This window comes from Labrus bergylta, chromosome 6 (assembly GCF_963930695.1).
Source record: "Labrus bergylta chromosome 6, fLabBer1.1, whole genome shotgun sequence".
Lineage (NCBI taxonomy): Eukaryota > Metazoa > Chordata > Actinopteri > Labriformes > Labridae > Labrus > Labrus bergylta.
Window position 1 is genome coordinate 29,420,955 of NC_089200.1, and position 15,355 is coordinate 29,436,309.

The window sequence follows — 15,355 nt, forward strand, 5'->3', positions numbered from 1 at the left end:
TGGATTTGAGCTGAAGAAAACATGACTTGACTAGTCAGAGAGATGAAGAGCAAGATTTAAATTTCCTTTTTAGATATTTTATTATATATCTCTTTTCACATTATTTTTCCTTCTCCCTTACAAATGACACTTTTCAGACAACTGTCATATCTCACAGGAGCAGAGTTGCAGGTGCGTTTTTTTCCCTCATTTAATCTTCTTGTGTCAACCTCTCTTTCTGACAATTTTTTTTCATCTGACTGTTGTGAATCTGCTGTTTGCCAAGAGAGAAAAAAAAGAGTCCAGAAGCTGTTCTTTTTCCATCACACATTTCCAAGCTTTGCAGAAAGCGCGCCGTAGGTGGCCAATGTGATAAAGCAACCATCAAACATCCTGTGCTCACTCACTCAGTAAGTGTTGTGTGGTTCCTTGCTGCTCTCATGCATTAATATTTCAATAAAAAAACACTGTGGGGTTCTTTCAGACACCAATCTCCTCTCTCATGTTCCTCTTTGCTATAATTAAAATAACCCGACTGGGAGAGAGGCTTAAACAGAAAACGTTCAGTGATCAGTGAAGTTTAATGGCAGGGTGATGCTCTCGTTTTAATTCCAGCAGAAATAGAAATGTCTTAATGAAGAGAGCACTGCACTGTAGGAAAAATGACTGGGTATTAGGCACGACGACAAGATTTAAGGCTCCATAGAACCAAAATTTAACAACAGCCAGCCAACAATTATTTATTCCTCAGTGTCCTACATAAATAAAAATGCAACATAACCAAACAGGGTCATGATCAGTGGGTATTCACTGTCAGGTATTAACAATAGGAGCAATTAACAAACTAGTATCTATATCCTGAGGCGTAGGCAGACAGGGGAAGAGAAGGACGACCCTGGTCTGTTGTGCCACCAGCCTGCCTGCCACAGCAGACTTATCACAGCCTCCCTTCACAGAGCATACAGGATACATGATACACGATGACTCATTGTGATCCAATCAGTCACGGCAAAGCAAACTCAGCCAGATAAAAAAAAAACAAGCAGAGAGAAGAGAGAATAAATAAGAGGAGGCAGAAGAGGAGAGAAGATCAAGCTGAGAACGATGGAAGAAAATGAAGGAGCGGTTATGAATGTATCATGGACGGTAGGGGTCAGCAGAGGGAGTCGTAGAGACAGTCTGGGTAAAGACTATCAGTTAGCACCATGTGGAATTTCAACATTAATATTTCATCTCAGACCTCTTTAAAACCGTAATTCAAACAGCTAAAATACAACTTCAACACTATTTGGTTTTATACATTTTTATCTAAGGCCCTGTGTCCACCTAGTGTTTTTTTCTAAGCACCAGCGTTTTTTTTTCAATGAGTAGAGAGCGTTAGCAGCAGAAAGCGGCCACTTGGAGAAAAGCGCAGTGCCCAGCGTTTTTTCTTCCGAGCGTTCTTTTTTGCGCAGCTGCTCTGAGAGCTCAAGTTGAAAATCTTTCATCTTTTCAGAAAGGCGCTGTCGCTCTTTTCCAAATATTTGATATTCGCTGTAGTTTTGCCATCTATGGATTGTGTCTTGTACACATATCCTCTTTGCTCCATGTCTGATCGGGTAAAAAAACGATCTCAAATATAAAACATGCAGTAAAAAGTAAAGTAGCCGTGTCGGTCATACAGTGGTCGTTGTCAACAGACTGTTGTCATAGAGACAGGACGGACGTGTGGCGCTTTTCTTCTCAGCGCACAGACGCTTCATGCAAACACTCCCTAGCGCACAGCCAGAGCTTTTTTCCCAGGAAAAAATGCAAGGTGGACAAGGGGGCCTTAGGGTTGAAAAGAGGATGATGGTGAGTGTTGTGACAGATTTCTCCAAAGTAATATTTAACAGCATGAGAAATCAGGTCAATGCAAATATGTTATTTCAGCACAGTTTATGTTTGATAAAAAAAAAATCATAAATATGGCACTATAAAGCATGTTTTGGTGTCAACAAGAGCAGTTTAAAACATTCACGTTACATTGAAGTTTTATTTTGCTTCTATAGTGTGCAACATTTGTATCCCAACTGCCTTAAATCTCCAAAAAAGATGAAAAAAAAAAACGAATGCGCTTGTGCAAGTCCTCTGGCTGCAGAGCTTAACATGTCACCTTGCCTAAAGTTAAGCAAAAAGACTTAGAGCTCCCCCTACTGACTGGAGTCATAAAGGCGGCCTCCTCCATGTTAACAGATGGGACATGAGTCAAACTAGAAAATCAAAATACACTACATCATTATGATGCCGATTTTTGTCCAAGTGTTTATTTTTCTGAGTAGTTTTTATTTTTTAATTCTTATTTTAATTCATGCATATAAAGATAGATCTAGTGTCATGATTGACAGCTCTGCTGACAAATCAGAATGAACTTTATTGGCCATGTATGCTTAGACACACAAGGAATTTGGCTTTGGTGAACTGAGCTCTCAGTGTACAAAAGTATAACATTAAATAGAAACATAAATAAGCAAAGACTAATATATACAAGGCTAAATAAGACAATAGTGCAGTGGTGAGTAGTGCATGAGGCTCCTTACAGCTTTATTAACTAGATTAGGAGAGCAGAAGAGGAGAGTTAAAAGAAAACATAAAAAACTAGCTCAAAAGTCATTGAAATTGCATAACCATGATTGCCTGCTTCAAACCAAAACAAGAATCTGTTCTTCTGTGAACTCTACCGACCTGAGGGAGCTTTGAAGCTTTATCAGTAAGTTAAATGTTGTTTTTTGATCAGTGGAAGGGGCGTGGCATCAATCTGCCTTTCCACCAGCCAGCTCCAATTTGTGCATGGCATGTGTCATGGCTCCAAATTATGTCAACAACAGTTTATGTCAGCTTCTGTTGTGGGGTACTTTGGCTTCACTTTTGTACAACGAAGGAGACTGAAACATTGTCCGTATTTATATACAATCAATGTCCTGTACCTGCAGAGTGAGGGAAGGGGACTGTCTAAATACAATCAAGGCTTCACACTACAGTATATGCAACTGTAATGCAACAAAGCAAACCAAAAATGTGTACCATAAGGCTACCTGACAGACCGGGTTGATTGTTTGGGAAAGAGTTGCAGTGACAGCATACTAGTGTGTGGGCTGCTGCATTGGGGACCATCAGTAAGCATTAAAGTGCTACATGGCCTCTTCAGTAGCACATGTGTTTGTAATCTGATGCTGTTACAATCAATTTTATGGTGGTGACTGTTGCAAATACATTTGAACTTTTAGGTGGTTTCACTTTAAAAGTACACCACAGAAAGTGGGGGAAATATGCAGTTTTTTTCAGGACAGACAGTAGGTTGTCAAAGACTTTCAGTTTAGGTAACATCCTCTCTCCTTACCCTCAGCCCGTGGAATCGTGGGTTGTTGTAGAAGAGCTTCATCTGCTCTGGTGGGAGGGGTCCCAACACTTTCTGGATGGTAAAGAGCTGGTCGATCTCACTCTCTCCTGGAAACAGAGGCTGCCCGTCACTGAGCTCTCCTAAGATGCAGCCAACCGACCACATGTCCACTGCCTTCCCGTATGGAGCCCTGTGAACACAAATGTAAGGGGTCAGTTAAGGCCAGGCATCAGAAAAGGTACTTATTTGCCATGTCAGGTTAGTGTACAGTAAAAATCTCCTGGACAAGGTTAAAAAATGGCAGACGAACCCGAGCAGGAGCTCCGGAGAGCGATACCATCTAGTGGCCACATACTCGGTGTAATTGGCATCGGTCCCCTCAGAGAGATTTCGTGCAAAGCCTGGAAACAGAAGAGGAGGAAGCAATAATGTTATAATGAAGAGCTTTTTGATGTGCTCCAAATGCTGAGACACCCAAAAAATGATTTCAGCCGGGCTCCTCTGTGGACACTCGTTATGAACCAGAGGAGTTATAAAGTGGTGGAGTTTGAGAAAAGTTGCACTTATAAAGGATGACGAGTCCTGTGGTTGCACTTGTATAAGTTTGGTTGTATATAAACTCTAGATAATGCTTGACAAACACGATTAATGGCAAATATAATGCAATTTGACATCCAGTACAAGAAGATTAAACTATTGAGTTTAGGTTAAAAACTGGATCCACTTTCCTTATCCCAGAGACATGATGTAAATGTTAACTTCTCAGGTCTTTTTTTGTTTCAAGTTTCAGGTCTTTTTGAAATTAAATGTAAGTAAAAGGACCAGCAGAAGGTGTTTAAGTTTGAACTTCCCTTTACTTGGACCTGAAACTAAAAGAACTGCTCTCATTGGATGCTTCTCAGGTGATTAAGATAACTTGAAGACAAACACAATGGTCTGTAAATATTCTGCCTGATATATTTAAGACTGTGGCATGTATGAACTGGTTTTCATTTGTTATTTCATGTCTTTTTAGCATTTTATAGTCATGTATTAAGAAGTGAAAATCTGCCTTTTTTTAATAGTAATAACAGATCACCAAAAACCTTTGGACAAATAACACTGTGCAGAAGAGATAAAGCAACACTTTACTCTAGACAATTATCACAGCTGCGCCTTCTTGTATCTTTATTTAACCAGGAGAGAAACTCGTTGAGATTAAAAATCTCTTTTTCAAGAGGGTCCTGGCTGAGTCAGGCAGCAGCACAGATAACAGAGTTTCACACAAACAACGATCAGCCACACATACAATTACAAAGAAAATACATAATTAGACTTTAAAAGACACAAATAACAACTTTAAAGAGCAAATGTTTTTCAAGATCATCCAGAAATACATCAGGGAGAACATCTACAGCCAGATGTGTCTGCCTCTAAGTTATTTAACATCCTTTTAAAAGCATCCAACGAGACCAGCTCGTTAAGTTTCAGCTTTTGTTTTGTAATTCGTTCCAAGTAATGGGAGCCACAATCTTAAACTTATGTTTCCCTGGTTCAGTTCTGACTTTTGGAACAGACAGTAAGAAAAGGTCCTGGGATAGAAGATAATAAGTCCCTGTACTCTATGACTGATGGAGGTCAGAAGGTATTGCCAGTGTTTAAGTCTACGTAGGGTCAAAGAAGTCAATCCAACACGTTCCTACAACAGACAGTGATGAGTGAGGGATATAAAATTAGTGATGAACCTCAGAGCTCCATGATACACAGAGTGGCATGCATGTAAAAAAACATCAGATTAGTCCAGCACAGACATAAACGTGGCAGCAACCAGCTTCTTCTCAGATTTAAAAGAGAGGCAGGATTTGATTCTAAAGTAGAATCCCAGATTCAGCGTTAACCTTTTTACCATCTGCTGAAAGTGAGGTGTAATCTACACACTTATTTATTATTTATGTTTATTTTTTCTCCAAAGGGCATTTCAAGGGACCAAGCTGCACTGACACTTTTAACCAGTCTTTTTTTACAACAATGGCTTTACTTATTCAGTACCCTACTTATTCACACTGTGCCACTTTTTTGCAGTACATACTGTATCTACATTACCCTGTTTATTAAAACTGAATTTCTTAAAATATAAACCAAGAAGGCTAAGAAAAATTTCTTATTTAACCATTTCTGCATTAAAGGGGGATTTCAAGCCTCTTATTAAATGTTTTTGAAAAATGTCTTGAAAAATGAAAGCCAATGCGGAAATTGCAAAATCCTGCAGTAGTTTTTACAGCATAAATAAAGCCTGGTACAAAAAATGAAGTAGGTCTGATTGGTTATTGTGATCCCTGGCACACAATGTATGGTGGATTCATTTTTTAAAACGGTCTTCGTTTTGATTTTGAAAAAGATATGTGTTATCTAGGTGGCCACAATGTAATGGTTCGTCAAGAGGCTTGAAACCCGCCTCAGCTTCGGTTCTAAGCCTGTCGTTAGGTTGAGAGATGGCTGACGTCACTCAGGCTTCTTCCGTTAACATTTAAAGTCTATGGTTTTGACAGAGCTTTTCATGTTGATTTAGGGTATTTCTCTAAATACCATTCAAAATCAAAACACACAATCAAATTAAAAGTGCAGAGAAGCCTCTCAAGTTAACTTTGACAGTGGAGTATGTTGAGTCTATGTTTGCTCTCTCGGTGCCTTTGGCTGACACAGAGCAAACAGCAGGTCTCCAGTCATTCACTCCAGATTGCCTACATGATGCTGGCTATGCTGTATTTCCCGTCTTGTTGTGGTGCTACCAGATTGAGTCAAAGCATGATTAGCCCCTTGTTTTTCCAACACGTTTCATTAAGTGAGACGGGGGGAATAATGCACAGCATCCGCCTGCTGAGACCAGGGAGGAGGGCTGCGCACAGCTTTACAGAACCGGATGAAGCTGCCTGCTGCCCCTCTGAAACACTGGTTCCAGCCAAATATAGTCTCAGTTGAAAATACTTCTTTTACATCACAGCTTAGACCGTTTGGCCACCTTCCCTTACAGCTCCTAAGAGTGCGAGCTTCTGATAGATGTGCTCACCAAAGTCACATAACTTGAGGACGTCATCGGAGCTGATGAGAAGGTTTTCTGGCTTTATATCTGAGGAGGAAGAAGACAGATGGGGGGTAAGACACTGCATAAACTGATGAGGGGGCATCATCATTACATCATCACTACCATCAAACTGTCATCTGTCTCATTCAGGAGATTTTAATGTTTCACATTTCCTCTAATTTTGTAAAAAGGCAGCACACCAAGATGAAAGACATAGAATGAAAACATTCACAGATTGAGAATAAAAGACATAACTAATACATTATATCCCCTAACCCATATGTGAGCCTGAGTTTTCCACAGGCCATTTGGATGCCTGCTCTGTTGCATCACTTTGCCAGAAGCTCACATGGACCATCTGGTTTCCTGCTCTGCTGCCACTGATCTGCCCCAGAGCTCACATCTTGTGAACAATGGAGGAGAAAATGTAAAGACACTGCTTCAGTAGATAAGAGAAGGAAGGCATAAGCTATTGTTCACTGACAATAAACAGCTTTAGTTGCATTTGTTTTGTTGATATGATCCAATTGCTGAATCAGGTCTAAAAACTTTGATCTTTGGAGCTACAAGAGCCTCATCCCTCTAAGGATGAAGGACCCTTCAAAACAATCTATAAATCATTGTCTAAATTGCACATTTTAAGTACATTTAGGGCACACCAAACCCTTTTTTTTAATTTAAATGACACATTCATGATTATGATCTGGGCACAAGTGGAAGAGTAAGGTCTATTTACCAATGATATTGAACCTAACTGTTCCAATTTGCACCCAATTTTTCTCCAATTGACTTTCAAAAACATGGTGCTCCTGCAGCTGGCGCCTTGCTCTACATACTAAGGACTTTAGATGTTTTTCTTAATAGACTCAGGTCCAACTCGGGCTCATTAAACTTCTCTCTATTCACTTGAATAGCCAGAGAACATTTAGACCACTCTATGAAATATTGTGATGCCAAACTTCAGTCAAACAGCAGCATTGCAACTACAAGTCTATCAACTTTAAAAGAGAAGCTGTACTCATTGATTCACAAGCAACACAACATCATAACTTCTTTGATGGTTTAAATCTTGAAACACATGGTCAGAATCATATATTTAATCTATCTGACTATTGTGTTCCAGAAAAAGATGGAAAATTACAGCCGTCTGTCGCTCAGGATAGCATTGTGCTAAGAATGTGCCTGATCACACCTCATTTGAATACTTCATGCCTACGGTTGCATGCATGGGCACAAGTACTTAAAAACATGGGTGCTAGGCTCCAAGAGGACCCTTTGTCGGTCTGAAACTAATTTTGAAAGTTGCTCTTTAGGCTGTTTGCACCACACACAGACTCTTACAGAGACCCTGCACTGTCTGTCTGTCTCTCTATCTGTAATATTTCTTGTTTATCCTGATAGATAAAAACAGAAAAAAAGGAAACAGCACGTACCCCTGTGAACTATGTCATGCTTATGGCACCAATGAATGGCTCTGATTAACTGGTAGATGTAGCTGCGAGCTTTGTCAGTCGGCACGCCGTTTGGTAACTCCTCCAGCAGCTCCAGCATATTCTGAAGGAGAGAAAAAAAACACCATGAAAAAAGATGAAAAGATGGCTGCCACACTGGATGACAGTAACATCCAGAAGACACTGTGTATCTCCTGAAAAGATACATACCTTCTCCACATATTCAAACACCAGATAAAGCTTTCCTCTTCTGCGGAAGGCTTCCTTCAGCTCGACTATGTTCTCCTGTTTGAGGGTCCGGAGCATCTTAAGCTCCCGTAGCGTCGTTTCTTTGACCTCCTCATTTTCTGCAAAGAGGTCAAGACAGAGGAGGACTCATGGTCGCATTCAGGCTTACATGTAGTGACCATAACATAAGTAAAGATTATTAACTGTATCTTGAATTGAAAAAGTTTTATAATGAGGATTGATGTTCCCTTACCTTCACTGTCCTTGAATTTCTTAATTGCCACAATTTCATTTGTATCCTGCAATAAAAGCACAAAACAAAAAGTGAGAAATCAACCCTACTCTATGTTAATTTTTTTTACATCATGACAGCAGAGATGAAAACGCTTACTTATAACACTATGACAGTTGTTTCTTTTGCTAGTGATACTGCTAGCAGTGGTTAAAAAGAAGATAATCAGTGATTTTTTTTTTTTTAAATGAACTATTAAAAGACAAAATGTGTTCTCAAATGAGTGTTAAGCTGACTTTAGCTCACCTGAAAAGGAGCTGTATGAATTTATGAGTACAAATGGTAGCAAAGCTCTTTAGTTAGTGGTCAGGTTGTTAAACAGATAAAATATATTTAAGAAAAAAAAAATGAAACCAGGGCATTCATTGAAATATACAGGACATCCAGATTTTAAACACAGAAGAATCAGTGTTGGTACATATGTAGAGTGAAGCTTGTAAACAGAGAGAACACATAGATGACAATGGCAAAAGGACAAAAATACATCTTCAAAAAAATAAAGAAATAAAAATAAATTCTGGCGTTTGATGGCAGCCAAATGTTATGATCAAACTGCGACACAGCCACCTGCCACTCCAACTTCAACAAATCTCCAACTAATCTGATGATCCATTGATTATTCCATGTTTTTTTCTGGAGGTGTCTTACCATTATTATTCTTAATTGATGATCTTAATACTTTATTTGACTTTATAAGACTTTGTTTTGTATTTTGTACTGTCTAATGCTAAAGAACTTTAGTTCATTTTTAATGAAATATCTGCTTTTATTCTATAAGAAAATAACGAGATCAAAATTGACAACATTAACTTATCCACAGACGAAGCTGTGCCGCTGTTGCTGCAGGAAGCAAACAGCGGTGGCTGACGGTGCGCCGATAATGACAAAATAACATTCTATGAATGAGATTTTAAAAAAAATGCATGCGTTAATTTCTGACTTCGCTATTAAAGCGCTAACACTTACATCCCTTATCTTTCTATTGCTCTATCTATTGGTTTTGTAATACTTTTGGACAGTTTAAGACGTCACCAGTGAATCTAGGAGACAGAATGTCAGCGGTCATGTTACTCTCATCAGAGTCCTTGGCAAGAAACTCAACATCAAAAGAACAAAAGAGGCACAGACACTCTCTCCAGCATTTATAAAAGTACAAACAAAGAAATAACAGAAAGCTACAGCCTAATCTGCTGAAAAAGAATCCAATCACATAGAAATCCCCCACAAGCAGACGTTGCTTCAATAAATGGGTCACTTGCAAATTGATACAAAACCTCGGCTGATAGATTAAGTGATAGATTCAGTTCATCTATCATCAGCAGGAAAAAGTTTACAGCTGTTAGAATGCAATTGCAAAAACCTCTTGTTAAAGTAAATGGCATCCGTGTACCCTAGATATGAACAGTACATGAAGTGAAGAAAAAAATTCAGACCTAATCACCACTGAGTCACTGTTTCAGACACTTTATATCATTACTTTATATCATTAAGTTCTCTGGGAGAGACGACGCCCAGGCACTAGCCCCGTTTCTCGACATGTCCTACTTAGGCCTGGTATTTCTGCCTATGGCTCAGAGCTGTGCTCCAGTTTCCCACCCCCCCTCAGAAAGCCAAAGGCGGCATCGCACCCTCCAACATGGATGGCATTGAGCAGTGAGCCCTCCTCCCAGCGCTGAGAAACACAAGATGACTCACAGCGGGGTCAGCTACATGAGCATCACTGTACTGTGTGCACACACACACACACACACACACACACATACACACTCACACACACAGCAGAGTGAGTGAAGGGAGGCGATACTCTGCTGCAAGGTTTAGATTAAATAAGCTGTAATATGTCTAAATATTGTTCACTAACAAAGGTGAATTTAACAACAAAGGCAGTACACCTCCACGGTTCGGTACTGGAAATATGAGTCATTAATGTCAAGGTAAGCCTCTACAGTTGTTCCTCCCTGTGAGGAAAACATTCCAGGAAGTCACAACAAGTGGTTAACTGTGTAAATCCACATAAAAAAAAAAGGTTTAAGTCTATCTGAGATATTGTTAGTGACGTAAGAGGTGATGTTCTCTGGATGGATTTTGATTGCAGGATGCCTCCAGTTTAACACTGAACACATATAACTATGCAATACATGGCTGGCTCTTTAATATATAAATTCTATCTGTTCCTTTTATTTTTTCTTGGAATAGTAGTTTGATGTAGTTCCAAGAAGAAAACTTGTACAGTGGCTAGCACTGTCGCCTCACATCAAGACTGTACTTAGTTCGAATCCTACCTGGACAGGGGGTTTCTGCTAAGTTCAGAATCATAGTCAATTTAGTTAATTGGTCAAACTAAATTGGCCTTAAGTGTGAGAAGTGTGAGTGGCACTTGCAAAACGTCCTTGTGGAACCACAGATGGTTGCCTCTTTTTTTTATCTCAACATGGTGACAATGTGATAGCCCACATAGTAGACCATAAACATGAGGACAGTTTCAATAGTCCTCCAAACATACACATCAGAGGATTTGGACCAGACCTCGAGATCACACACCTGCCATTTGCAGTTATGATCTCACAGTGGTGATTGCACAGACTTGAGATCTCACAGAAAATTGCGTGATCACATCTAACTTCAGAAGAAAAACAAACATGTTTGATATTTACGATTCAAGATGAGGGAGGTTCTGACTCGATCAGGAGCTATAAAATAATCATATAGACACCACACACTTAAGGATTATTTGGACTAATAATCGGTTGTGACAAGCCTTGAGTCAGGCCACACCCCCCTGGGCCTTAAATCATCTAGTCTGTAGCCATCTTAACAGAGAAGACGGAGCTCTATTTAACAAGTCTGCTCCTAAGAGTTGTAGAGTATAAAGTGTGTCCACAGACAGAGACCCAAAATCACCCCCAACCTCACAAATAACATTCCAAACTAGTAACTTTACAACTTCAGAGACCCGAGTGAACCTGTCGGAATTATTTGCTCCAGTTCCCCGAACATTTAATCCAACATTTAAGTCAGTTCAGTTTATTTCTGCTTCATATACCAACCACAGAACGAGTTTCAGTCAGGATGAAAACATGAGAGTGTAGAACCAACGTTACCACACTTCCCACTGATCCCTCGTTTGTTCTTATGGGTTTTAGCTGTTTTTTTTATTATGTGTGATTGTTCATGTTGGAGGGATCAGTGCAGAGCATCAGCTGCTTCGCAACCCTCTTTGTGTAACATTTTATTTTAAGCTCTTTAGGAATTCCCATGTGGCGATGGACTGTGAGGCTCGTTTGTGTGGGAGAGAGAGTGAGCTGGTAAAATAATATTTACCATCAACATGCAGTCATTCTCCCACAACCTAGAGAGAGCAGTTTAAAATCTGGGATCACACAAGACCACCACTAGATACCTTGCACAGTAAGGGTCCATTAAGGTACATTATGTATTGTAAAAAGAAAAGCCTGTAGTCTTCAGTCAAAAAGAGCTGGAGGAAAAAGAAAACAGCAAAACAAAGTTGACACTAAATTTAACGGGACATAGTCTATGGCCTTAATCTGGTGATCCAGTTTACCTTGACTCACTCTGTTATCTATAGAAATGATCAGATTAATGTGAATAATAATAATAGATAAGTAAACCAGTTCAAAGGAGGCTACAGAGTTTACTGACGATGCCGTGTCCAAAACAATCGTCTATCATCTGACAACAATATACGCCTGTGGTAAGGATGGACAACTTCTTACTCGTTCTAGTGTAGCCAGTAGTTAGCTTTAAACAACTTCCAGACTTCCTTTTTCAATGTGCTGCATTGTTTATAGTCAAATTACTTTAGATGCAACCATATGTTCAGATCAAAAACCTGCCATTTATCTGTATCTGAAACATCAACGCGGGTGTGGGAAAAGTGTGAAACAACAGGAACTCGACGTGAGCTGATGGTGAGACACATACAATTGGTTGACTTTGATTAATAGTGTTAACCATACAGTAAGTTAAGTAGGTGGTTGACAACATAGGTCAAATGTATTATTATCTCTCATAGGGCTGGAAGATATGGACCAAAACTCATATCTTGATATTGATTAGCGGAATGGCAATACTTGATATATATCGATATGTATTTTATTAACAGTGAAAACACATGGAAAATGAACTACCTGTTTGTGAATTTTAAAAAGTAATATTATAAAATAAAAATGTTCCTTAAATACAATAAAAGAGAGAGAGAGAGGAGGAGCAGGGTTAAGAGGGACAGACAGTCAGTCATCATCAGTGAGATGAGAAAAAGGTGAACTGGCATTTCTGTAACGTTATTTTAATGCAACATAAACTATACTGATATTAACGATATGTCTTACCCTATATCTTCTTTGAAAATATATCGATATATCTTAAAAACTCGATATATTGCCCAGCCCTAATCTCTCATTTCTTTTCGTCTTAGATTTGATATTTTTATCAGGCTCAAAAAGTCACAAAAGCACATTGAAATCTAGCTCCAGATGATACATTCATTTACAACTGATGCTAATGCAGGAAGGAGTTGATCCTTTGGAAACGTCAGAGTCAAGTTTGTCGTGGTCAAAACCTTCACAGCGGAGACACTGATAGATCCGTTTTGTGACTGTAAATCTCACCCACTGGAGATGGCAAAAGGCGTTTAATTAATTACTAAGTTATTCATTGTTCATAATCTTGATTAAGGAGTCATCTCAAGTGTTTTCAAAGAGACAATTAGTCAGAGGGGGATGCAGTCATACCACTGCTGTGCAACATTCCCCCATCGTGCATCATGCTCTCTAACTTTTCATCCGCTTTGACGTGGATGATGCCAAACTTTAAACACTGAGCCTGCACTAAGGGCATCAATTAAGTGTCAAAGACTTTTGCTTTTGCACGGAGCACAACATGATCAAATTGCCAAGCTCCTCAGTTATGTCTCTCACTGTCCAAACAAGGAGATCAGACATGAGCTGCTTGGCTGTGAGAGTTGTTAATAACAGCCTGGTGGATCTGTGGGATGATGAACGCTGAGAGCGCAAAGACAACAAAGAGTTCAGTCAGGGTGAGCGGGAAAATTACCTCAAAAAAAAAAAAAAAAAAAAAAAAAGACACTGCACTTTTTTTTCAGCTAAAACTTTTCCCCCAGTAGATTTCTTGAGATATTTTCACAGCACTCTCTTTAATGGCCCACTGAGAATCTCCCAACAGCAGGTTGCTGAACCAGCAGTTTAGGTAATTTAGAGAGACTGCAGGATCAACGTGACAGCAACAAGAGGACCCCTGAAGTCACAGGACAAGACAACCCCTGTGGATAATAAAGTCTGTGTAGAGCAAGCAAGTTCAGTCACTGGCAAAGTAAACTGCAAAGAGAAAGCCAAAGAGAGACAGGAAATGTAGGGAGGAGAGAGTGGGGGATGACATGCAGCAAAGGGCCAAGACCAGATTTGATCCCAGGGATGCTGCGATGAGTACAGCCTCGGTACGTGGGGCGCATGACAATACCACCGCTATCAGTCACCGCTCGGCGAGTTCTCATAAATCAATGAAAAGCCACATAATGAGATAAACAAAATGAGATACAACTGCATCAGGAATAGTATGTCTGGTATGCTGCAGTGTGTCACCTTTAACTAACAAAGTATGCTTCTCAGCTTTTTACAACATCATCTTAAGGAACATCACAATAACATGATATTTCACTCACAGTAGTCTCACACTGGTTTGTCTCTGATCACTTAAACTAGCCAAAGTGACACCTAAAAGCTGTTCACAAAGCTAATATGTGCCTTCACTGCAGGATGTAACCCACATGTTAACTCACATGCAACTGTAACTCCAGCAGAGATGATTTTAGATTTGTTTGTGATCACTGATTTCAAAAGATTCATTTAGGTTTCTGTTTATTTTTACTTCAGTGCTGGCATAGAAGCAACTGCAAAAAGGCATCCTGCAGATTTTCAAAAGACTTACACCTGACTGTTGAGAAATTCTCAGCTGAACAACATAAAGTTATTCTGCAAAATGTGCACAGCAAAATAATGCTGTTCAAACTGTAGATCAGGCCTGCCTGATATGAGAAAAACATGCAATATGCAATTACACTGTGCAATATTGCTGTTTGCCTAAACAATATAAAGTTAAATGTATGCATGCTCACTGTATTGAGTAAGTATTGCTTAATTATTTGTATTTTTATCTATTGTGATAAATCCAGAGTTTTGTGATGTGCTCATCTTAAATGCTCACATTTCATTTATATGAAGCCCTACTTTAGATGGACTAAATGATAAAGTTAGAATGGGGGTTAATTTGAGTATAAATGTGTAAGCTTTAGAATATTACGCCTCACCAAACAAAGATCCCTTTCTAATCGGGAGTTAGTAGTTTGGTGTCAAAACTTTACCAAACTATTAATATTGATTTGATTCAGGAAACTATCAGAAAATAACTCAACATTAATCTAGTTCAAATCTAACAATATCGATCCCTGTCTAAACACCATGGTAATGAAAATAAAGTCCAAGGCACGCTAGGGTAATGTTTTATTTTAAATGACCAAGAAATGGTAAGCAAACTCCTGCCCATTGTCTAATTTACACAAACACGCTGGCAAAGTTTTAGTACAGAAAAGTTGCCAACTTATTTGACGACCTGTTCTTTAGAAAGGACCAAAGCTGCTCTCTCGGATTCTCTCGCAGCAGCTTTGGGCTTTTGAAGCTTCGGTGCTTTTCAGTAATATTGATCATTAAAAGTTTTGAAGTATCAAAAATTCTGACAACCTTGAAAGCAGCATTAAACTGTGGTTGTTATTTGAATTACACTGTGGGTAAAGAGCAAAGTCACAGAGGACATCAACAGGTGTGACGTCTGTTTCACAACGCTTCAGAATCAGTCTTAAAATAGCCTCCATCTATCAGGGGGAGGATGACAACATTAACATTCAGACAGGAAATGTGTGGCCCCTCTCTCTCTCTTTCTCTCTCTCTCTGGCT

The 15,355-nt window shown here is 39.3% G+C and overlaps 1 protein-coding gene across 8 annotated transcripts in view; it reads right to left on the reverse strand.

The window, feature by feature from the left end:
• The window catches only part of LOC109982518 (cyclin-dependent kinase-like 5), a 46,578-nt gene that overhangs the window by 11,684 nt on the left and 19,539 nt on the right, over window positions 1–15,355 (reverse strand). For all 8 annotated transcript variants that reach the window (XM_065956150.1, XM_065956149.1, XM_065956147.1 and 5 more), the window contains exons 4-9: window positions 8,331–8,376; window positions 8,060–8,196; window positions 7,832–7,952; window positions 6,384–6,443; window positions 3,648–3,738; window positions 3,338–3,527 (exon numbers count right to left, since the gene is read on the reverse strand). In XM_065956150.1, the coding sequence (XP_065812222.1) occupies window positions 3,338–3,527; window positions 3,648–3,738; window positions 6,384–6,443; window positions 7,832–7,952; window positions 8,060–8,196; window positions 8,331–8,376 (645 nt within the window). The remainder of the gene's footprint in view (window positions 1–3,337; window positions 3,528–3,647; window positions 3,739–6,383; window positions 6,444–7,831; window positions 7,953–8,059; window positions 8,197–8,330; window positions 8,377–15,355) is intronic.